Here is a 24,746-nt window from a genome sequence, read left to right as displayed (position 1 = left end):
ACAGCAACCACAAATTTTAACTAAGACACATAATTAATACTTCATACTCCAAAGAGTATTCAAGAGACTTCTTACAGAACATAAATTAATGATCTAATTAAAAATTGACATATGCAATGGATTCTGATTATTTTCTTGACACCTATATTTAAGAAAATGTTAAAAATTTGGTTTTATCTATTACATACTCAAATGCAGGTAATGAATGCTCTTACTGAATGGAACCTAGAATAAAAAATTCAGGAAAAAGGCTGAGATTTTTTCCTGAGGTCAACGTTACGCCTCTTTCAAAAAAAAAAAAGAGGCAAATGTGCAATCTTCAAAATTGTTAAATGTTGCAGCAAAGCAAAACCTCAAAGTCATTTGACAGCCCTTTTTCAAATTTGCTTTTGGCTCAACTCAGAGAATATAGTTTAGACTGACAAGGAACATTTGAGGGATCTAATCTGTGACTATCCTGAAAAATTTGGGTCTCTTCTAATGTAAAGCTAAGGTAACTATTGGTTCCAGTTTTCGAAATCTGAATTTTCCAACTAATTCTAAAAGCCAGGAATTTCCAATGCTAAATAGTATTACAATTTTGCCATTTTAATCAACTAGCCAAACACCCACCACACCGGCTCCAAAGTGAGAAACTTTTAACAGTCGAATTTCACATGAATATCTTCCAGAATAGCGAGTTTTAGACTTTTTGATTTTCATAGATTGGTGTCATTTAAAAAAAAATCTGGTGACAGAAATAGGGTAGTCAACTTTTCATTTTGCCAAGAAACGGCTTTTTAGAAAATAAATCCCAACTTCCTCCCACCATCATATATAATTATTTTAAAACAGAAAGGCTCTCTGCTATGATTTGAATGTATTTCACAAAGATCATATGTTGGAAATTTAATACCCAATGCAACAATGTTGACAGGTAAGACCTTTCAGAGGTAATTAGGTCAGGAGGACTCTAACCTCATGAATGGATTAATGTGTTTACTGAGACAATGGGTTTATTAAAGCCAGTCTGGCCTACACACACACACACACACACACACACACACACACACCCCTCCTCCTACCCTCCAACAACCCCCACTCTTCCCCTCACCTCTTCTGTCTCTTTCTCACCATGTGATGATGTCCACCATGTTATGATGTGAGAAAATGGACCTCACCAGATGTAGCCTCAATCTTGGACTTCTCAGCCTCCAGAACAATGAGCCAATAAAAATTCTGTTCTTTTAAAATTACCTAGTCTCAGGTATTCTGTTAATGGCAACACGAAATGGACTAAGACACTATCTTAGCAAAAGATAAACAGGATGGGAAAAAAGATGTGTCCTTAAAAAGGAGCTAGTTAAACCTCATGAAATACTTGTTTATATATATTTTATCTGCACATACATTTTTCCTGTATATCATGAAATGGTATGTGTCTGTAGACTGAGTATTTAAAATCTGTTGGATTTCAAAAGATAAATTAAACTAACCAGTCTTCTAGTTTTCCTACTTATTTCTCAATTCCTATTTTCTGCGTCACTTTGGGAAAGAGGGCAGAGCTGCTTACACTGCTACCAATCTCTATCTCTGGCTACTTTAACCACTGTAGGGAACTTGCAAGATTATGTTTTGTGCAAAAAGGGTAGCACCCAACTGCCTTACCTGTCTACAGCACCACTTGCAGGGGAGGGGGAGGAGGCAGTTCTTTAGGAAGGGTAGTGCAATGCTTCCTCCTCTTCTGCAAGCAGTGCTGGAGATTCTGTAGAAGGAAGGGCATCCGTGAACGGGGTGGAACAAACAGTGGAGGGCATGAAGAATGTTAGTTAAAAGTACCTTTTGCCCACCTATGCTAAATACGGTGCCCAGGGTATAAATATCTGATTGATGCCCAGATTCAAAAAATGAATCTGATTGATGACAACTTTAAAATATATGTCATGTTGGGTTTTGTTTTTGGGGGTCACTAGCATGTAGCATATGGATACCAAGCATACAAAAAAAAAAATCTTAAACTTAATTTCAGCCTTATTTCTGAATTTCTTGGTTGTCTAGGTTCCAGCACAGTGTACTTAGGAAAATATCTGTAAACACTATTTCAATTCTAAAAAAAAAAAAAAAAAAAAAAAGGTATTTTCTAAAAAGGTTCATTTCTAAAACTATTTTAGCTGGTCATTTTTTGTTTTTGTTAAAATTGGATTAAATAGCCTTTAAGATCTTTCTGTTCTAAATTAACATTTAAACAATTTACATGTGGAAATTTAGGATAACTGTAAAATTCTGGAAGACTCTACAGTAAGGATGCTAAAAATTTTATATAGCATAACCTATATTTATTTAGACTACTACTTAGAATATCTGCTGATCAGCAACAAATACTGTTTTCTTCCCAATTATTTAATGATAAGACTTGTGCTATGTGTTTGTCAACCAAATAATTGTATTCATAATAAATTCATCATACAGTTCATTTAACTTGTCTAAGTAAAAAATAAGATGCAATTATATAGTCTCTGGGGGCATATTTCAATTATTCTTCTGACATAATGTCATACAATTAGTTTGTAATCTTGCCAAGAAATCTTATACACTTACTATAAAAAGATTACAGCTTATAGTTAAGAAGTTATTATATTCCTAAGACACTCATCTGTCCATGATAATCTGTTGAAATATATCTAATGTTGAGTACATGATAAAAATCTTTTCAACTATCTTTCTTATGAAAATTATCAACTGCCTTAAACATTTTGATAAAATTGTTACTGATGTATATTCTCTATAAACTGTACTGGTTAAAAATATAATCCTTGAATTCAGTCCAAAGGTGAATCTCAAAAATTCATATAGATAAAACTACCTAATGATAACATGACAAAAGCAAATCCAAACATCAAATTAGGACAAATCATAAGTGTACATTATTGGCAGAGGCAATGCTAGTAACTTTCAAAATATCCCATTCTATGCACATAATTACACCTTATAAGTTTGTCAATAGACACGGGCATATCTTAAAAATCTGAGAACTATTTCTTAGAATGCTATTTAATTAGATTAATCCAACCACCTGAACAATCAGAAAGCTTCACAATGTTTTCCAGGTACTTCGGGTTCAAACTGATAAATTCTCAGTAATAATGTTTAATACAATCAATCTGAAAATTTTTTAAAAATTGACAATCTATGTCAGTTACTCAGAATGAAGAAAATATTTAGGAGTGTTCACATATTCACATTCACAATCTTTTCAAGAGGAAGAAGGATGTAGTATGTTGTAGTATAAGTGTACACACAAATTATAGCTAGAAATATGACAGAGTGTTTCCAGACTGGGTCATTATACTGATTTGTGTCAAGAATTTTCTAAGCTTTTTCTAGTCAAGAATTTACAAATGAAACTCGATCAACTATACCAATTACTTAATTTTTAAAGTGTTATTAATCCAGTTTATACTTTTGCCATATCACTAAATAAACCATGGGGTTCCTTAGAATAAAAGATGTACCCACCTCACAAAATAATGTAAGCTTGTCATCTGGTAAAAGACCATTAGCTTCATCAAGCAAAAAGTCCCTTCTAATGAATTTTTTAAAACCCCAGTCCTTCCCTTGCACAAATCGATATGCTCTTTGGCTTTCTGGTGGAAAACAGAATAGAGTTTAAATAAAATAAATATCCAAGAGACTTTTTAAACATGGTAACACAGTTAAATAAAATGTGTGAAAACAGGACTTGTCAATACATCCTCATAAAAGTTACAAATATTTGTGTTTATAAATCAAATGTCATAAGAGTTTTAAGTCAGGTAGAAACAGTAACTCCATATGCCTACTCAATTTTGGCCATTGTCAATGAGCTCAATTTCAGACTTCTGGATCTCAAATAGAAAAGTGAGATCAAATCACATGGAGAAGGAAGAGATCTTTTTAACAATCTAGGCCCTAAAAGACAAAGAAATAGGATCAAAATATGTTGGTATAGGCACACTACTCATCATCTAATATCAGAATCTGGTAAGAAACATACATCTTATTTCCTGCTTCTCCCTTCAAAAATGGATGTTCTAAATATCAAGGCATGTTTAAGCTTTCCTGACATACCCATCCCACCGATTTTTTATTCAACTATAGAAAAATCCATGAACCTGTGAAAAAGATAAAGGAAGTCCTTTATCATTCCTAAGTCTCTAGACATATATTCCTCTCCCCTAAAAAGAATTTTTCATAAAAGTCCAAAAGATGCTTTTTGTGTAATTTGTAATAGATTTAATAAACATCTGAAGCAAATATTTCAAATGCCTAAGGTAGTCTATAACAACTATATACTAGGCAGTAAACAAGATCCTCTACAGAAAGTATTCATCATCTATTATACAAAGAATAAAATGGAAGTGGAAAATCAGTAATCAATCTACCTGAAATACTCCACTATCTTAAGGTGAGACAATGTGAAAATATATATTATTTTAGCAATACATTATTTAAAAATGTATGTGAATGTGAATTTTCTGTAATCAAGTTACTTGATTCTGCGATTCATTTCTAGAAAATATTATTCTCCTGCCATACACAACGTACATTTCCTACATCACTCTTCTATTACGAAGCTCAAGGCTACTGCATTTCAGCTGGCTATATATGTGAATTTTGGACTGAAATTAATAGGCCCTGAAACTAAGAAAAACGGCTCCTTTCAGTCAGTGTTCAATCTACTGCTCAAAAAATTCTAGTGACAAAATATCAGGGCACTCTATCTCTTTCTCATTGTTCTTCAGATTTTATTACCTGGCAAAAAAGGCAAGAGAGAAATGCTTCCTGAGCACGTATTATATATGCCAAGCACTGAACCAGGCACCTTGCCCTAACAGCAACTATTTTTCTAAGTGACAACTGGATGTCATTTTAGGACATGAAGAAGTAATATCATTAATCATTTTTACATGTTTTATGAAGTCTAAGACTCAGTAAAATAATTATAGCTCTATGCTGGATTTAAATAATGGTCAAATTAAAAGTTTCAGGTTAAGCAGATTTTAGCAGAAAAAAGTCCCAGACTTTTCTAGGTAAAGGTGCAGAAGAAGTCAGAATATGTAGTTATACAGAAATGTCTTCACTCAGTTTGCAAATCACTTACCCATTGCTTTTGTTTCTTCCCTTTTAGCATTCAGAAGGGAAAATTTGAATTTTGCTCGAACTTCACTTTTGGGGCAGCTGACTAAAAGCAAATATAAGGACAAGTAGTCTTTACTTTCATCATCTAATCCCTTTGGGTTTACCCTCAGGCACCTAAAATAAAACAATAAGCTCACATGGAGGAATATAATACTTGAAAAGCATTCGAGAGAGAGAGAGAGAGAGAGAGAAAGAGAGAGAGAGAACACTGAAATCATGTGTTAATGTCACAAACAGCACTCCTGTCAACATCCTCACAGTTCTTTATAATTCCCCACACTATTAGGAACATACTACCAATCTAATATGAAATTACATTAATACTCATTCAGGAACAATGATAACAACAAAATCATGAGCAGCTGATGATCACATCAAAAACAAAAAACAAAAATTCAAAGCAAACAAAAATCTTACCATTTCATTTTGTCACTTGGGCCAGATGAAAATGTTGAACTTTTTAACACTTCGCCCATTTCCTCTCGACAAAAACTGAAGTTATTAATGGTCCACATATACGAAAATTTTACTACTTTAACCTAAGAGATTCAGAAAACCACTTTTATAATGATGACGGTAATACTTTTAACTTGTTACATGTTCAACATCCTATGATCCAGTCCTCTAACACTTCTAATAACTATGGCAAAGTGTTTCACAATACTATTCTCAACATACTGTAAAATTTATAAGTGACATAAAGTGAGGGATTTTTAAGAGCATGTACCTGTGTGTAACACCAGCTTTCTGCTATGGGACCAGTAGACATATCTCCAGGTAGAGGTGGGGTGGGTTCCCGAGACATCGCCACTTTATTGTAGTCTTTTAGGATTTATGTAGTACCCCACACAGTTGAGTACCTTACCTACAAAGGAAAGAAGTTTGATGTACTGATTAAAAAGTTTAAATGACAGAATCAAGAGGAAAGACATATTTAAACAGACATGAAACAATTACTATCCCAAACTAGATTATGAAGGAACGTGTGAGAATTTTAGATAAATTTAATGATTTTAAGAAGTAAGTTTTTGTAACATGTGACACTTGAAATCTAAACAAACTTAGTATTTATAGATAAGATTATTTTGTAAGGGCATGTTCTCCAAAAAATCACAAATTTTAAAATAACATACAGTTTTAAGAGCATATACATAAAATCACAAAATATCATGGAAACATAATGACATCAGTTAATATCTGGTTCACCCTCCTTCACCTTTTTATTGACATAGTCATGAAAACCAAAAGGTTTGCAAAGTTAGAACTATAAATACTAGTTACCCATCTGTCAGACTCCAGAAATTTTCGTCAAGTAAAACATAGAATGGAACGTAACAGGCAATGAATGCTCTGTAAGAAGAAATACAGACTTTCTACAAAAGTCCACATCTATCTCAGACAACAGGTTCTCTGGTAAGACTTCATCCCTAACAGAGTGCTTCTTACTGAGACGTACTATGTCATAAAATTTCCTCCCAGGTAGCTGTTCTTGTACTGTATCCAATGGTATGCATAATTACCTCCTCATAACCTAACCAGGATATTAGTGACCAGATGCTGCTGCTTTGTAACTTACTAAAAGAGGCACAATCAGAATAAGCTACATAAGTAGTGCACTCTGGAGGTGCAAGAGGGTTTCAAGATTACATGACAATATATATACTGAAGTCTGCAGAACCCTATACTACCACAGACAAAACAGACTTTAAGACAAAAATTGTTATGAGAGACAAAGGATATTATATCTTGATAAAAGGGTCAATTCATCAAGAAGGTATGACAAGTACAAACATATATACACCACATAATAGAGCCCCAAACTATATCAAGCAAAAACTAACAGAATTGAAGGCAGAATAGACAATTCTACAATAATAGTTGGAGACAGCAATACCCAACATTCAATAATGCACAGAACCAGGAAAATCAAAAAAGAAATAGGAGACTTGAACAGCAGTGTAAAACAACTAGCTAGACCTAACAGCCATTTCACCCATCAACAGTAGAACACACATTATTTTCAAGTGCATGTGGAACACTCTCCAAGACAGACCACTATTGTTTTCTACAGACTTCGGAGTAGAAACAGGAGCAGAAACAAAAGTTGAATATTTATTTTAGGCAAATTCATAGTTAATTAAATAAATGTACTGAAAGAGTAATGATTATTAGACTTATCTGTTAGAAAAATCTCTAGTAATATATGAGAGAGATGTGTCCTGGTCAATACTTCTGCCAGTGACCGTAAAAAAACCTGATAAAATAAACCATTATGACCAATTTCAAAAACAATAAACCAAGAAAAATATCTGAAATGCATATAGCACATATAACTAATTTCCTTAATATATAAAGAATTTTTACAAATAAGAAAATAAGCAAATAACTCACAGGAAAGAAACTTATAATTAGAAAAATAAAAATTAAAACTAAATTAAAAAGCCACTTTTTACCTATCAAACTAGGAAAAATCCAAAAGATGAGTGAGAGTGTAAGAGGAGAGGCACTCTCATACTTTTCTTGTGGGAATATAAATAGTATAATAATCTCCCTTACTATTTCATAGTGAGATTTCTGGCAAGAAGGGAATGATGCTAAAATATAAGCTACCAATTTCTAAAAGTATAAAAATGCAGATGGTGTTATTTGATGTCCATGAAAGCATTTATATGTTTTCTGGCAACTTGCATTGATTTCAGAAACATTCACACACAAAAAAATGATGAGATGAGCAAGCATTTCACAGAAGAATGATTACCAAAAAAAAAAAAAAAAGTTTACCCTCACTTGTAATCAATGAAATAGAAAAAGAACCCATAACGTTTTCTACCTATTGCACTGTCCAAGATTATTTTAAACCGTCAAACCCTACAGCCAGCAAAATTGCAGAGAAGCAGACATCACTATACTGGGGATAAGGCTTTGCTATAGATCAATTTTATAATTAGTATCAAAAGAAATTTTGTCAGATTCATCCTGTAAATACATCCTAGGAAAATGATTATAACTGTGAAAAAGATAATTCTGAGCACAGTATATTTCTGTAATATTAATACATGGAAAATATGCAACCATTAAGAGTGTATTAAATTTTCTTAATGACAGGGAAAAGTGTTCAGGATATGTTATATATCTAAAAAAAATCAAACAGTATGCCTAACAGGACATTGCTTTTATAAATATAAATAGTATATAGAGGTACCGGTGCATAAAGAAAAACAGACTGGCAGGTGGAGGCACTGAGTTGCACTTTGGCATTTCAGTGATAACGTCAAATACATCTAAATATTAAAAGGCTATCTCTGGCTGATGAGATTTTTTTCTTATTTTTATTTATTCATATTTCATAAATGTGTTATGTTTTAATTAATACAGAAATATAAGTAATTATTTTTAAAAGTAGTGGAAAACATGGTTATTTTCAAACTCATATGGACTACAGAAAATACGTAAGATCTTGTGTCTATGTTAGTGTTTAAGTAATAGATCCTGGGGTAGAAGGTAAATGGAAAGAAATCAAAGAAAACATTAACCTGAATCTTTAAGCTTTTATAAAAAGATACTATTATAATTTAATACTAACAAAAAACATAAATAAAAAACTTTTAGAAACCCTGGAGGGTAAAGAGAAAGTTCTTCAATATCTCTAGAAGAGTTATTATCTTCCTGAAGTATAACTCACAACATACCTCCTATATAAAAATATACTTCATATACACTTCAAATGTAGTTCATATATAAAAGCAAACTACAGTCAGGCACGGTGGCTCACGCCTGTAATCCCAGCACTTTGGGAGGCTGAGGCAAGCGGATCACTTGAGCCCAGGAGCTCAAGACCAGTCTGGCAAACATGGTGAAACCCTGTCTCTAATAAAAATACAAAAATAAGCCAGGCATGGGGGCAGGCGCCTATAACGCCAGCTACTCTGGAGGCTGAGGCAGGAGAATCGTTTGAATCTGGGAGGTGGAGGCTGCAGTGAGGCAAGATCGCGCCACTGCACTCCAGCCTGGGCAACAGAGTGAGACTCCATCTCAAAAATAAAATAAAATAAAATAAAATAAAAAAATAAAAGCAAGCTACATAAAAGATTACAAGGATTTCTTTGTTTGTTTTTCTCTCCAGCTTTACTTCAAAGGATGTAGTTACAAGATAAAGGTATGGAGAATCTGAGTGAACAGACTGTATGTGTGAGCACTTTACAAGATATTATATATGTTGTTCATTCTTCAGTAGCTCTGTGAGACGGGTGTTAATACACCATCTTAATGATGAGAAAAGCATTTAGAAAGCTTACTTTAAAGTAATTAGAAAATAGATGAACACAAATTTGCCTGGCTCCAAAGTCAATGCTCTTTCCATAGAATCATGCTGCCTTTCCAGATTTTACAAAGCTTAAACAGGCCTTACCTATTGTTCCAATTCTTATTTTACAAATGAGGACTGGCACAGAAAATAAGAACTGTCCAAATTTACACTGTTGAATGAATATTAGAACAAAGAACAAAGACAAAGATCTCCCAAAGTCCACTTCAGTGCTATTTCCAGGATTCTATTTTTTTCTTCCTCTTCATAAGAAGAAAAATGAAAATAAAAACAGCAGACTATCAACTACCTACTAACATTCAGGCCTTCCTATTCTCATTCTTACAGAAAAAGGCTGCAGAGAGGGTACAATGAAACTAAGATCTAGAGAAAAACACAAGACAATCAATCTATATACATCAACAAATAAGTAAAAGATTCTCCCCTATTCCATCATATAAACTAGTCTTAAGCATTTCAAGTGTGATATTTCCTACTTTTACTTATTAAAGGGAAAGCAAGATTTGTTATTCAAATAAACATACACAAGACTTTCTACTTCAACAAAATGCTTGAATGTCACAATGTTTTATATATGTCATATAGACACACACAACTATCTAACTTTATATAAAAATCTCAAATATTCAGAAAACAAAAAAAGAATCACATGTCAAACAATCATGTACCCACCATCCTGGTGTGTCCCTACCACCATCATGTTTCCTCTCTTTACCAGAAGTAACCTGTATCCTGAATTGTTGATTATCATACCAATAAATTTCTTGACATTCTTTAAAAATATCTATGAATCCCTAAACTACATAGGTAGAAATTCGTAGATATGTAAAAATGTATATACACATAGATGTCACAAAATAGTAGAGAGCTCCAAAACTCCATCCGTCCACAAAAGAAATGAATAGCTGGTGAAATGGTCAGAATCAGCTTGTTTGAAACTCTGGAACTGAATCAAAAACTTAACAGCTGGCCGGGCGCGGTGGCTCACGCCTGTAATCCCAGCACTTTGGGAGGCCGAGGTGGGCAGATCATGAGGTCAGGAGATCGAGACCATCCTGGCTAACATGGTGAAACCCTGTCTCTGCTAAAAAATACAAAAAAAAAAAATTAGCCGGGTGTGATGGCAGGCGCCTATAGTCCCAGCTACTCGGGAGGCTGAGGCAGGAGAATGGCGTGAACCCGGGAGGCAGAGTTTGCAGTGAGCTGAGATCACGCCACTGCACTCCAGCCTGGGCGACAGAGCAAGACTCCGTCTCAAAAAAAAAAAAAAAAACTTAACAGCTAAGGGAATGCTTAATGAAGAAACAAGCTACTGAATTTCAGCGAGAAAGGGCTGTGGCATTTTAACAAACCTGCTTACTATGGCTCCCTCCCCCAGTCTGGTGGTCCGCCCAAGTCATCAGCCCTCATTCCTAATATAGGATGCTGATATTAAAGTCACTTGCCCTCATTCCTGGTATACGGTGCTGGTACCAAAGAGAGCAAGATGGACCTTATTCTAAAACACATTGTAATGTACTTTGACCAGTCTGGCAATTCCCTGAAGGACTGACTGAAGGGCCAGTTTCACCTGCCTTGGAGCTTCCCTGAGGTAGGGGACAGCATTCTGGGATATGGCATTTATCAAAAGCATTAAGAGGCAAATGTATTAATTATAGCCACATAGAGAAGGAATCAGAGCTGGCACAAGCAATGACCAGGCAAAAAACCGTGGGAAGGAAGAAGCTGGGGAATAAAAGCTTTGAAAAGCTCCCACATATTCCAGGAAATCTAGAAAGCTATGGGTATGCCCAGGGGCAAACACATGCTTGAAAACAGCCAAGATGGCCGAATAGGAACAGCTCCAGTCTACAGCTCCCAGTGTGAGCGACGCAGAAGATGGGTGATTTTTCCATTTCCAACTGAGGTACTGGGTTTATCTCACTGGGGAGTGTCGGAAAGTGGGTGCAGGACAGTGGGTGCAGCGCACCGAGCGTGAGCCGAAGCAGGGCGAGGCATCACCTCACCCGGGAAGCACAAGGGGTCAGGGAATTCCCTTTCCTAGTCAAAGAAAGGGGTGACAGACGGCACCTGGAAAATCGGGTCACTCCCACCCTAATACTGTGCTTTTCCAATGGTCTTAGCAAACGGCACACCAGGAAATTATGTCCTGCACCTGGCTCGGAGGGTCTTAACGCCCAGGGAGCCTCGCTCATTGCTAACACAGCAGTCTGAGATCAAACTGCAAGGCGGCAGCGAGGCTGGGGGAGGAGCGCCCGCCACTACCCAGGCTTGAGTAGGTAAACAAAGCAGCCTGGAAGCTCGAACTGGGTGGAGCCCACCGCAGCTCAAGGAGGCCGGTTTGCCTCTGTAGACTCCACCTGTGGGGCAGGGCACAGCCAAACAAAAGGCAGCAGAATCCTCTGCAGACTTAAATGTCCCTGTCTGACAGCCTTGAAGAGAGCAGTGGTTCTCCCAGCACGCAGCTGGACATCTGAGAACAGACAGACTGCCGCCTCAAGTGGGTCCCTGACCCCCGAGTAGCCTAACTGGGAGACACCCCCCAGTAGGGGCAGACTGACACCTCACAAGGCCGGGTACTCCTCTGAGACAAAACTTCCAGAGGAACGATTAGGCAGCAACATCTGCTGTTCACCAATATCTGCTGTTCTGCAGCCTCCACTGCTGATACCCAGGCAAACAGGGTCTGGAGTGGACCTCCAGCAAACTCCAACAGACCTGCAGCTGAGGGTCCTGACTGTTAGAAGGAAAACTAACACAGAAAGGACATCCACACCAAAAACCCATCTGTAAGTCACCATCATCAAAGACCAAAGGTAGATAAAACCACAAAGATGGAGAAAAAAACAGAGCAGAAAAACTGGAAACTCTAAAAATCAGAGTGCCTCTCCTCCTCCAAAGGAACACAGCTCCTCACCAGCAACGGAACAAAGCTGGACGGAGAATGACTTTGACGAGTTGAGAGAAGAAGGCTTCAGACGATCAAACTACTCTGAGCTAAAGGAGGAAGTTCAAACCCATGGCAAAGAAGTTAAAAACCTTGAAAAAAAATTAGACGAATGGCTAACTAGAATAACCAATGCAGAGAAGTCCTTAAAGGACCTGATGGAGCTGAAAACCAAGACATGAGAACTCCGTGATGAATGCACAAGCCTCAGTAGCCAATGCGACCAACTGGAAGAAAGGGTATCAGTGATGGAAGATGAAAAGAATGAAGTGAAGCGAGAAGAGAAGCTTAGAGAAAAAAGAATAAAAAGAAATGAACAAAGCCTCCAAGAAATATGGGACTATGTGAAAAAGACCAAATCTACGTCTGAGTGGTGTACCTGAAAGTGATGGGGAGAATGGAACCAAGTGGGAAAACACTGCAGGATATTATCCAGGAGAACTTCCCCAATCTAGCAAGGCAGGCCAACATTCAAATTCAGGAAATACAGAGAATGCCACAAAGATACTCCTCAAGAAGAGCAACTCCAAGACAGATAACTGTCAGATTCACCAAAGTTGAAATGAAGGAAAAAATGTTAAGGCAGCCAGAGAGAAAGGTCGGGTTACCCACACAGGGAAGCCCATCAGACTAACAGCTGATCTCTCGGAAGAAACTCTACAAGCCAGAAGGGAGTGGGGGCCAATATTCAACATTCTTAAAGAAAAGAATTTTCAACCCAGAATTTCATATCCAGCCAAGCTAAGCTTCGTAAGTGAAGGATAAATAAAATCCTTTACAGACAAGCAAATGCTGAGAGATTCTGTCACCACCAGGCCTGCCCTAAAAGAGCTCCTGAAGGAAGCACTAAACATGGAAAGGAACAACCAGTACCAGCCACTGCACAAACATGCCAAACTGTAAAGACCATCGAGGCTAGGAAGAAACTGCATCAACTAAAGAGCAAAATAACCAGCTAACATCATAATGACAGGATCAAATTCACACATAACAACATTAACCTTAAATGTAAATGGGCTAAATGCTCCAGTTAAAAGACACAGACTGGCAAACTGGACAAAGAGTCAAGACCCATCAGTGTGCTGTATTCAGGAAACCCATCTCACGGGCAGAGACACACATAGGCTCAAAATAAAGGGATGGAGGAAGATCTACTAAGCAAATGGAAAACAAAAAAAGGCAGGGATTGCAATCGTAGTCTCTGATAAAACAGACTTTAAACCAACAAAGATCAAAAGAGACAAAAAAGGCCATTACATAATGGTAAAGGGACCAATTCAACAAGAAGAGCTAACTATCCTAAATATATATGCACCCAATACAGGATCACCCAGATTTATAAAGCAAGTCCTCACAGACCTACAAAGAGACTTAGACTCCCACACAATAATAATGGGAGACTTTAACACCCCACTGTCAACATTAGACAGATCAACGAGACAGAAAGTTAACAAGGATATCCTGGAATTGAACTCAGCTCTGCACCAAGCAGACCTAATAGACATCTACAGAACTCTCCACCCCAAATCAACAGAATATACATTTTTTTCAGCAGCACACCACATTTATTCCAAAATTGACCACTTAGTTGGAAGTAAAGCACTCCTCAGCATATGTAAAAGAACAGAAATTATAACAAACTGTCTCTCAGACCACAGTGCAATCAAAGTAGAACTCAGGATTAAGAAACTCACTCAAAACCACTCAACTACATGGAAACTGAACAACCTGCTCCTGAATGACTACTGGGTACATAACGAAATGAAGGCAGAAATAAAGATGTTCTTTGAAACCAATGAGAACAAAGACACAACACACCAGAATCTCTGGGATGCATTCAAAGCAGTGTGTAGAGGGAAACTTATAGCACTAAATGCCCACAAGAGAAAGCAGGAAAGATCTAAAATTGACACCCTAACATCACAATTAAAGAACTAGAGAAGCAAGGCAAACACATTCAAAAGCTAGCAGAAGGCAAGAAATAACTAAGATCAGAGCAGAACTGAAGGAAATAGAGACACAAAAATCCCTTCAAAAAAATCAATGAATCCAGGAGCTGGTTTTTTGAAAAGATCAACAAAATTGATAGACCGCTAGCAAGACTAATAAAGAAGAAAAGAGAGAAGAATCAAACAGACACAATAAAAAATGATAAAGGGGATATCACCACCGATCCCACAGAAATATAAACTACCATCAGAGAATACTATAAACACCTCTACGCAAATAAATTAGAAAATCTAGAAGAAATGGATAAATTCCTCAACACATACACCCTCTCAAGACTAAACCAGGAAGAAGTTGAATCTCTTAATAGACCAATAACAGGCTCTGAAATTGAGGCAATAATTAACAGTTTACCAACCAAAAAAAGTCCAGGACCAGATGGATTCACAGATGAATTCTACCAGAGGTACAAGGAGAAGCTGGTACCATTCCTTCTGAAACTACTCCAATCAATAGAAAAAGAGGGAATCCTCCCTAACTCATTTTATGAGGCCAGCATCATCCTGATACCAAAGCCTGGCAGAGACACAACAAAAAAAGAGAATTTTAGACCAATATCCCTGATGAACATTGATGCAAAAATCCTCAATAAAATACTGGCAAACTGAATCCAGCAGCACATCAAGAAGCTTATCCATGATGATCAAGTGGGCTTCATCCCTGGGTTGCAAGGCTGCTTCAACATATGCAAATCAATAAACATAATCCAGCATATAAACAGAACCAATGAAAAAAACCATATGATTATCTCAATAGATGCAGAAAAGGCCTTTGACAAAATTCAACAACCCTTCATGCTAAAAATTCTCAATAAATTAGGTATTGATGGGAAGTATCTCAAAATAATAAGAGCTATCTATGACAAACCCACAGCCAATATCATACTGAATGGCCCAAAACTGGAAGCATTCCCTTTGAAAACTGGCACAAGACACGGATGGCCTCCCTCACCACTCCTATTCAACATAGTGTTGGAAGTTCTGGCCAGGGCAATGAGGCAGGAGAAGGAAATAAAGGGTATCCAATTAGGAAAAGAGGAAGTCAAATTGTCCTTGTTTGCAGATGACATGATTGTATATCTAGAAAACCCCATTGTCTCTGCCCAAAATCTCCTTAAGCTGATAGGCAACTTCATCAAAGTCTCAGGATACAAAATCAATGTGCAAAAATCACAAGCATTCTTATACACCAATAACAGACAGAGAACCAAATCATGAGTGAACTCCCATTTACAATTGCTTCAAAGAGAATAAAATACTTAGGAATCCAACTTACAAGAGATGTGAAGGACCTCTTCAAGGAGAACTACAAACCACTGCTCAATGAAATAAAACAGGATACAAACAAATGGAAGAACATTCCATGCTCATGGATAGGAAGAATCAATATCGTGAAAATGGCCATACCGCCCAAGGTAATTTATAGATTCAATGCCATCCCCATCAAGCTACCAATGACTTTCTTCACAGAATTGGAAAAAACTACTTTCAAGTTCATATGGAACCAAAAAAGAGCCTGCATTGCCAAGTCAATCCTAAGCCAAAAGAACAAACCTGGAGGCATCATGCTACCTGACTTCAAACTATACTACAAGGCTACAGTAACCAAAACAGCATCGTACTGGTACCAAAACAGAGATATAGACCAATGGAACAGAACAGAGCCCTCAGAAAGAATGCCACATATCTACAACCATCTGATCTTTGACAAACCTGACAAAAACAAGAAATGGGGACAGGATTCCCTATTTAATAAATGGTGCTGGGAAAACTGGCTAGCCATATGTAGAAAGCTGAAACTGGATCCTTTCCTTACACCTTATACAAAAATTAATTCAAGATGGATTAAAGACTTATTAGACCTAAAACCATAAAAACCCTAGTAGAAAACCTAGGCAATACCATTCAGGACATAGGCATGGGCAAGGACTTTATGTCTAAAACACCAAAAGCAATGGCAACAAAGACAAAATTGACAAATGGGATCTAATTAAACTAAAGAGCTTCTGGACAGCAAAAGAAACTACCATCAGAGTGAACAGGCAACCTACAGAATGGGAGAAAATTTCTGCAATCTACTCATCTGACAAAGGGCTAATATCCAGAATCTACAAAGAACTCAAACAAATTTACAAGAAAAAAAAAACAACCCCATCAAAAAGTGGGTGAAGGATATGAACAGGCACTTCTCAAAAGAAGACATTTATGCAGCCAAAAGACACATGAAAAAATGCTCATCATCACTGGCCATCAGAGAAATGCAAATCAAAACCACAATGAGATACCATCTCACACCAGTTAGAATGGCGATCATTAAAAAGTCAGGAAACAACAGGTGCTGGAGAGGATGTGGAGAAATAGGAACACTTTTACACTGTTGGTGGGACTGTAAACTAGTTCAACCATTGTGGAAGTCAGTGTGGCGAGTCCTCAGGGATCTAGAACTAGAAATACCATTTGACCCAGCCATCCCATTACTGGGTATATACCCAAAGGATTATAAATCATGCTGCTATAAAGACACATGCACACATATGTTTATTGCAGCACTATTCACAATAGCAAAGAATTGGAACCAACCCAAACGTCCAACAATGATAGACTGGATTAAGAGAATGTGGCACATATACAACACGGAATACTATGCAGCCATAAGAAATGATGAGTTCATGTCCTTTGTAGGGACATGGATGAAGCTGGAAACCATCATTCTCAGCAAACTATCGCAAGGACAAAAAACCAAACGCTGCATGTTCTCACTCATAGGTGGGAAATTGAACGAGAACACATAAACACAGGAAGGGGAACATCACACACCGGGGTCTGTTGTGGGGTGGGGAGAGGGGGGAGGGACAGCATTAGGAGATATTCCTAACGTTAAATGATGAGTTAATGGGTGCAGCACACCAACATGGCACATATATACATATGTAACTAACCTGCACGTTGTGCACATGAACCCTAAAACTTAAAGTATAATAAAAAGAAAAAAAAAAAAAACAGGTAAGAAGGTCCTAAGCTGGCTGACATTGCTGAGCCAACAGGAAGTGAAGACTAAGGCAGAGTTGCAAATGCCCTGGCTAAGCACTGAAGAAGGGATCCAACAGATAGGCAATGTGAAAAAACTGGAAGAATATTTTTAAGGGTTCTTGTGTTTATGGAAATCAAAAATAGGTTGAAAGTGAAAGGATGAAAAAAGGTATTTCATGCAGAAGAGAGCTGGGTGGCTATGCTACCATAAGACAAAACAGACTTTAAGTCAAAAATTGTTACGAGAGACAAAGGATATTATCTATTGATAAAAGGGTCAATTCATCAAGAAGGTATGACAAGTACAAACATATATACACCAAATAATAGAGCCCCAAACTATATCAAGCAAAAACTAACAGAATTAAAGAGAGAATAGACAATTCTACAGTAATAGCTGGAGACAGAAATACCCAACATTCAATAATGCAGAGAACGAGGAAGATCAATAAAGAGATAGAAGACTTGAACAGCAGTATAAAATAACTAGACCTAACAGCCATTTCACCCATCAACAGTGGAACACACATTCTTCTCAAGTGCATATGGAATGTTCTCAAGGATAGACCATATGCTACCTAGGCCACAAAACAAGTCTCGACAAATTTAAAAAAATTTAAATTATACAAAGTATCCTCTCTGATTGCAGTTGAATGAAACTATAAATCAGTAACAGAAGAAAAAATTTTAAAATTCACAAATGTGGAACTACCAAAACTGACTCAAGAAGAAACCGAAAATGTGAACAGACCCCCATAACCAGCAGAGACTGAACCACTAATGAAAAAACTTTCAGCGTGACAACTTGAGGAGTTCCATGGACATACTCCCCAGCAAATTTGGTGAAAAATATAAAAACACTGCTGGAAGCACAGAACAAATGAAGAAACATTTATTGAAGAAAATTTAGTAGAGACTATGAGAAAAGTGAGAGTCTGTGGTCTTTGAACCAGGAGCTGCTCTGCCCTAACTCAAGGAGTCAGAAACTCCACTCTAGACTGGTGTAGCCACAAGCACTGTGTTCCCTCTTCCAACAGGACCAGTCAATGTCTTCCTGTGACAGGAAGGATGTCAACATTTCTCATCCTGCCTCTAAGGGAGAAGACCACCCTTCATATTGTCTTGTGCCCAATTTCTGCCTCCAAAGAAAAAAGAAGTAAAAACTAAAAGGCAGAAATGAAATCCACAGGCAGACAGCCCGATGCCACGCCCTGGGCCTGGTAGTTAAAAATCAACCCATGACTTAACTGCTTGTATTATCTATAGATTCCAGACACTGTATGGAAAAGCATCGTGAAAATCCCCGTACTGTTCTGTTCCGTTCTGATTACCGGTGCATGCAGCCCCCAGTCATGTATCCCCTGCTTGCTGAATCGATCACGACCCTCTCACGTGGACCCCCTTAAGAGTCGTAAGCCCTTAAAAGGGACAGGAATTGCTCACTTGGGGAGCTCGGTTGTTTGAGATGTAAGTCTGCCGACGTTCCCGGCCGAATAAAGTCCTTTCCTTCCTCAACTTGGTGTCTGAGGGGTTTTGTTTGTTTGTTTGGCTCATGCTGCTACACCTCTAGCTACTTAATGCTGATGTTACAGGTGAATGAATCCAAGAGGTAAGGGGCTGGCTCCCTTCTTCAAATCTGTCACTGCCGGAAAGGTGGAGGCTCTACTTTGGGCATGGTGCTGTCGGGGTACCAATCACTGTTGTCTTGGCTTGTAAGCTGTGGGTTCCATACCAAGAGCGTGAAGATAAGAAGAACTGAGGCTACTGCCTCCCTCCAGCACAGCTCCTACAGTAGAGATACACTGGGAAAGATATACCATTGTTCCTTCCTCCTTACTCCAGAGCCTGGGCTTGGAGGTATTTGCCTGTGGAAAGAAGTGGACCATAAAGCAGACTGCTTTTAATCTCTTCCCAGAGAAACAAAGTTCATTTGCAAGGAAACAGGCAAGCATGATCTGAAAAACAGTAGAGGCCGTGAGAGGCAAATGAGAAGAGACTGGAGCAATCAATGGATACAAAGGCTAAACTACAGGACAGTTGATTTGCCCGAAAAAAAAACAGGAAAAGACACAGCTGAGAGGAGCCCACCTGGGTTCAGAAGAAATTTCAAGCACTGACTTAGGGAACTATTTCTTCAAAGGAAACCAAAGTTGATGAGTCTGCAGAACAACATAATGCCCCAGGGCATTGTTGGAAACAGTGCAATTAGCACTAGATTAATGGACCTTAACAGATGTGAGTAGTCAGGCAAAAAGACAGCCCTGCGAAACCACCATCACCCAGGGTAACTGGGAATACCCAAGGCTGCTTCCCCAGAGGTGCAACATCAGAGGCTTAACACTGTGTGTGCGTGTGTGTGTGTGTGTGTGTGTGTGTGTGTGTGTGTGTGTGTGTGTGGTGGGGGGGCACTAAATAGACTCCACTAAAACAGTCCATAAACAAAATAAGCAAGAAGCAACAGCATGCACTGGAAGGAAGAAACCAGTTCCAAGAATTTCTCAATTTACTACATAAAATATCCAGCTTTGATTAGAAAATTACGAGGCATGAAAAAACAGAAAGTATGACCCATATGCTGGGGAAAAAAACAGATAACAGAAACTGTGATTAAACTTACATGTTGGATTTAACAGACAAAGCATTCCAAATAGCCATTAATAAGTATGTGTAAAGAACTAAAGGAAACCATAATTAGAGGAAGGTATGATGACAATGTCACACACAAAAAAATAAAGAATATCAACAAAAAGGTAAAGGTTATTTTTTTTAAAAGAACCAAATAAAAATTCTGGAGCTGAACCATATAACTGAAATGAAAATTCACTAGAGGAGGTCAACAGTAGACATGAACAAATAGAAGAATTAGTGAACTTACAGACAAATCAGTAGAGATTATACAATCCAGACAGAAAAATATGAAGAAAAATGGACATCTTCAGAGAACTGTAGGACATTAGTTTAAGCACACTGACATGTATATAATGGGAGTATCAGAAGAAGAAAGAAAGAAGCAGCAGAAAAAAATAACTAAAAAAAAAAATGGCTGAAAACTTCTCAAATTTATTGAAAAGCAATAATATACACATTTAAGGAGCTCAATCAACTCCAAGTAGGTTAAATGCAAAGAAACCCACAAACACATGGATCACAGTAAAAATGCTGAAAAAGACCAAAAAAAAAAAAAAAAAGCTACTAGAATGGCTATTAAAAAAAAAAAAAAAAAGGAGTGGGGAATCACCTGCATTGACAAGGATGCAGAGAAACTGGAATCCTTGGACATTGCTTGTGGAGATGTATAATGGTTTAACCGCTGTGGAAAACAGTTTAAGGATTCCTCAAAAAATTAAACATAGAATTACCATATGATCCAGCTATTCTACTCCTAGGTATATATCCAAAAGAACTGGAAACAGGTGTTCAAATGACTGAGACATAAATGTTCTTTGCTGCAGTATTCACAATAGCCAAAAGGTTACTAGCTAATAATCCATCCATTGATGGACAATCCAAATGTTCATCAAGCAATAAATGAATTTTTAAAATGTGGTACATGTACACAATGAATTTTCCTTTTTTTAAACAGTGTCTTGCTCTGCCACTCAGGCTGAAATACAGTGATGCAATCACAGCTCACTGCCCACACCTGGGTAATTTTATTTCTTATAGAGACAAGATCTCACTGTTGCTCAGTTTGGTCCTGAACTCCTGGGCTCAAGGGATCCTTCCACCTCAGCCTCCCAAAGTGCTGAGATTACAGGTGTGAGCCATTAAGCCTGGTCACACAATGAAATAATATGTAGTCATAAAAAGAAATAAAGTATTGATCCATGTTACAAGATGAATGAATCTTGAAAACACTATGCTAAGTGAAAGAAGATAGGCACAAAAGGCCACATTGTATCATTTCACTTGTTTTAAATATTGGGCAGATCCATACATACAAAAAGCAGATTAGTAGTTGCCAGGCCTGTGGGGAGGGGGAAATAGTAAGTAATTGGTTATGGAGTTTCCTCTGGGACTGATAAAAGTGTTCTGGAACTAGACAGAGGTGCTAGTTGCACAACACTGTCAATGTACTAAGCCACTACTGAACTGTACTTTTTAAAAAAGTAAAAATGATAGATTTTATGTTATACGAATTTTGCCTCATTTTAAAAAAATACCTGACATAGAAGTCCATATGCACATATATACACATTTCTTTTGTGATTAAAAAGTAATCAAAGTTGTCCCTTTGTTTCCATGGGAGACTGATTCCAGGACTCCTATGGATACCAAAATTCACAGATGTTCCAGTCCCTTATACAAAATGGCATAATATCTGCATTTGATATACACATATCCTCTGGTATCTTTAGATCATCTCTAGATTACTTAACACCTAATACAATGTAAATGCTATGTAAATAGTTGTTATACTGTGCTGTTTTATTTGATTTTTTAAATTGTTGTATTGTTAATTTTTTTTCCCAAATATTTTTGATCCACAGTTGGTTGAATCCTCAGATGCAGAATCGGTGGATACAGAGGGTCAACTCTATAAAACATCTTCTATAACTATTGAGTCTATATTAGCCACTATTAGAGAATAAAGTACTAATCGTTATTTTTAATCACCCAAAGGAAAAACTCGTTTCTTTAAAAAATGTCTTCAATTGTGCAGTATATCAAGTGTGTTAGCTATCAAGCTTCTAGACCAATAAAATATATAAATTACCCAGCAAAGTAGGGTTAAAAAAAATCATGCTGTCTAAAGAGTATTATCAAAATTTTATCCAGTTATAAAATGAGACTGATGTTTATGAGCTACGTCTTTCATTGTCATCTGCAATCAGCTCATTCATCTTCTAGGAGGTAGCTCCTCACAATTAAATCAATTGTGATTTAATTATACATACAGTATTTTTGTTTATTAATTCTACAATTAACAAATGGTAAATTACTTTACAATTTTGAAATACTACCATATTTATGCTAAAAGTCCTCTGAACTGCTTCAGGATGTTATAACAAAATACTGCCTGAGGTCAAAACAACTTTATATATATGATGAAAAAGAGTTAACATAATACATAACTTAACATATAATGTTCAACAGTTTTGCTAAGACTGTACCAGGGAGAATAATTAAGATTCTAATAAGTGTTTATAAAGGTGATAAAATAGTAATACACATATAAATTTCTTAAATCTATTCAAATTAAGTATACGATGACTTTAGGGAAATACAATAAACATTTATCATATGCTTAGATATATCATGCACCCTAACGAAACCTGGGGTACGAAGATAAATAAAACACATTCTCTACTCTTGGCAAAAACTATAACATAGTAGAGGATACAGACACGGAGGTATTTTGAATATGATAATATGAGAGAGAACTGTACAGAGTGATAATGAAGCACTTCAGGACAGAAAGAATGTCCTGAAGATATTCCCTGGGCGGTATTCTATAGGAAGCAAACAAGATTATAGAAAGACCACAAACAATAGCATAGACTTTAATAACAAGAGCTATATACTGAGACCAATGTGAATCAGTGCTTTGCCATGAATTCTGTGATCTTATAGATACTGGGCCTCTCCTTTGTTTATTAAATTATTATAGCACCTCATTGACCCATGGTTGCTGAGTGGATAATAGGAAATTTTATACATATACACACCCTTAGCACAAAGTGAGTACTGGAGTAGAAACAGTAAGTAAAACTTTACTGGTGACAGTTGATGGTAAAGACGGGCAGGGGAGATAAGCCTGGTAATGATCAAAACAATTAATGTATATAAAAAGTACTTAGAGGCTACCATGGGATGTTCTGCTTCTGGGGATAATGGAGTAACTAGCAGGTAAACTAAATTCTGCTGAGAAATAGAAAAACTTGAATAAAAATAAGTATGTTTAAAGGTATCTAGAGCTGCTCAAGCAATCAGGACAAAAGGTCACAAGATTCTAGAGAAGGCAGAACGACCTAAAGGTGGGCTGACATTTCAAGTCATTACAGAAGTAAAAAACGAAAACAAAGCCCGGCGCTGTGGCTCATGCCTGTAATCCCAGCACTTTGGGAGGCCGAGGCGGGCAGATCACGAGGTCAGGAGATCGAGACCATCCTGGCTAACACGGTGAAACCCCGTCTCTACTAAAAATACAAAAAAAAAAAAAAAATTAGCAGGGCGTGGTGGTAGGCGCCTGTAGTCCCAGCTACTCGGGAGGCTGAGGCAGGAGAATGGTGTGAACCCGGGAGGCGGAGCTTGCAGTGAGCCAAGATCGTGCCACTGCACTCTAGCCTGAGCGACAGAGCGAGATTCTGTCTCAAAAAAAAAAAAAAAAAGCGAACAAAAATAAATAAATAAATTGGGCTGACAAACTACAGCCACTTTTCTCCCCAAGAATATTTGCAGATTCTAAGCATAATGCAAGAGCGAGAATCCACACTTTACCCAGACAGAGCCACTGCCATGGGGTGAAACTATCAGCAAAGATTCTGTTGGCCTTACGGCGCTGGAGATAAAACAGGATACCCAAGGGGCTAAGATCCTGGTGAGGTGCTCTTTAAGACTTCTGCCAAATGCTGACTTTGCATGCAGCAGGAAGCCAAGAGGCAAAGTTTTCAGACGTCTTATACTGCAAACAAGACAAGGATTAGAGTTCAGATTTGCCACAGACAGTGTCCCAAGAATTTAAGACTCTAAATTGAAATGCCTGTAAAGTAAAACTAGACTGTATGAAGACAAATCAAATGTACAAATAGCCTTAAAACAGTCTTGATTCACTTTAGTCCCTGATTGGATAAAAGTTATCAGCTCCCACACTAACATGTCTAAGAAAAGAAAAAATAAATCCTGTCTAAAAGATTATCATCTGGAGCCTTTACAATTTTTACAATGACAGTTATTCAATCAAAAATTATCAGGCTGCCAAAAAACAGACGCTTATGAATAAAAGCTAGGAGGAAAAAAAAAAACCCAACAGGCAACAGAGTTTTACCAATAATTTAATTTTAAAAGAATCAAATGGAAATTCTAGAACTGGATAATAACTGAAATTACTACTTAATATAAGTTGAATAGACTAAACAGCAAAAGGTAAGACTAGAAAACTTTTTAAAAGATCAATGAAGGTATTTTCACTAAACCAGAGAAAAAAATATAGGTATTACAAAGAGCCTAAGGCAAACGTGAGACACAGTGCAAGAGTCTAACACCTACTTAGTGGAGTCACAGAAAAAGAGAGAAGCAATATTTGAAGAGGTAAGTAAGAATTTTCCAAAACTGGCCAACG

The 24,746-nt window shown here is 37.2% G+C and overlaps 1 protein-coding gene across 3 annotated transcripts in view; it reads right to left on the bottom strand.

Moving 5' to 3' along the window:
- The window catches only part of SPOPL (speckle type BTB/POZ protein like), a 71,398-nt gene that overhangs the window by 16,971 nt on the left and 29,681 nt on the right, over positions 1-24,746 (bottom strand). Inside the window, exons 2-5 of one of the 3 annotated variants that reach the window (XM_019022783.4) lie at positions 5,885-6,022; positions 5,575-5,696; positions 5,120-5,271; positions 3,496-3,623 (exon numbers count right to left, since the gene is read on the bottom strand). In XM_019022783.4, coding sequence (XP_018878328.2) covers positions 3,496-3,623; positions 5,120-5,271; positions 5,575-5,696; positions 5,885-5,962 — 480 coding nt within the window. In that variant the 5' untranslated portion in view covers positions 5,963-6,022. Of the gene's footprint in view, positions 1-1,647; positions 1,745-3,495; positions 3,624-5,119; positions 5,272-5,574; positions 5,699-5,884; positions 6,023-24,746 lie in introns of those variants that run through there. The other 2 variants (XM_055380089.2, XM_055380090.2) reach the window with 2 other exon arrangements.

The sequence above is a fragment of the Gorilla gorilla genome, chromosome 11 (genome assembly GCF_029281585.2).
Source record: "Gorilla gorilla gorilla isolate KB3781 chromosome 11, NHGRI_mGorGor1-v2.1_pri, whole genome shotgun sequence".
NCBI lineage: Eukaryota > Metazoa > Chordata > Mammalia > Primates > Hominidae > Gorilla > Gorilla gorilla.
Note: the sequence above shows the minus strand (reverse complement) of the source record. Positions and strands in the feature narration are given on the sequence as shown.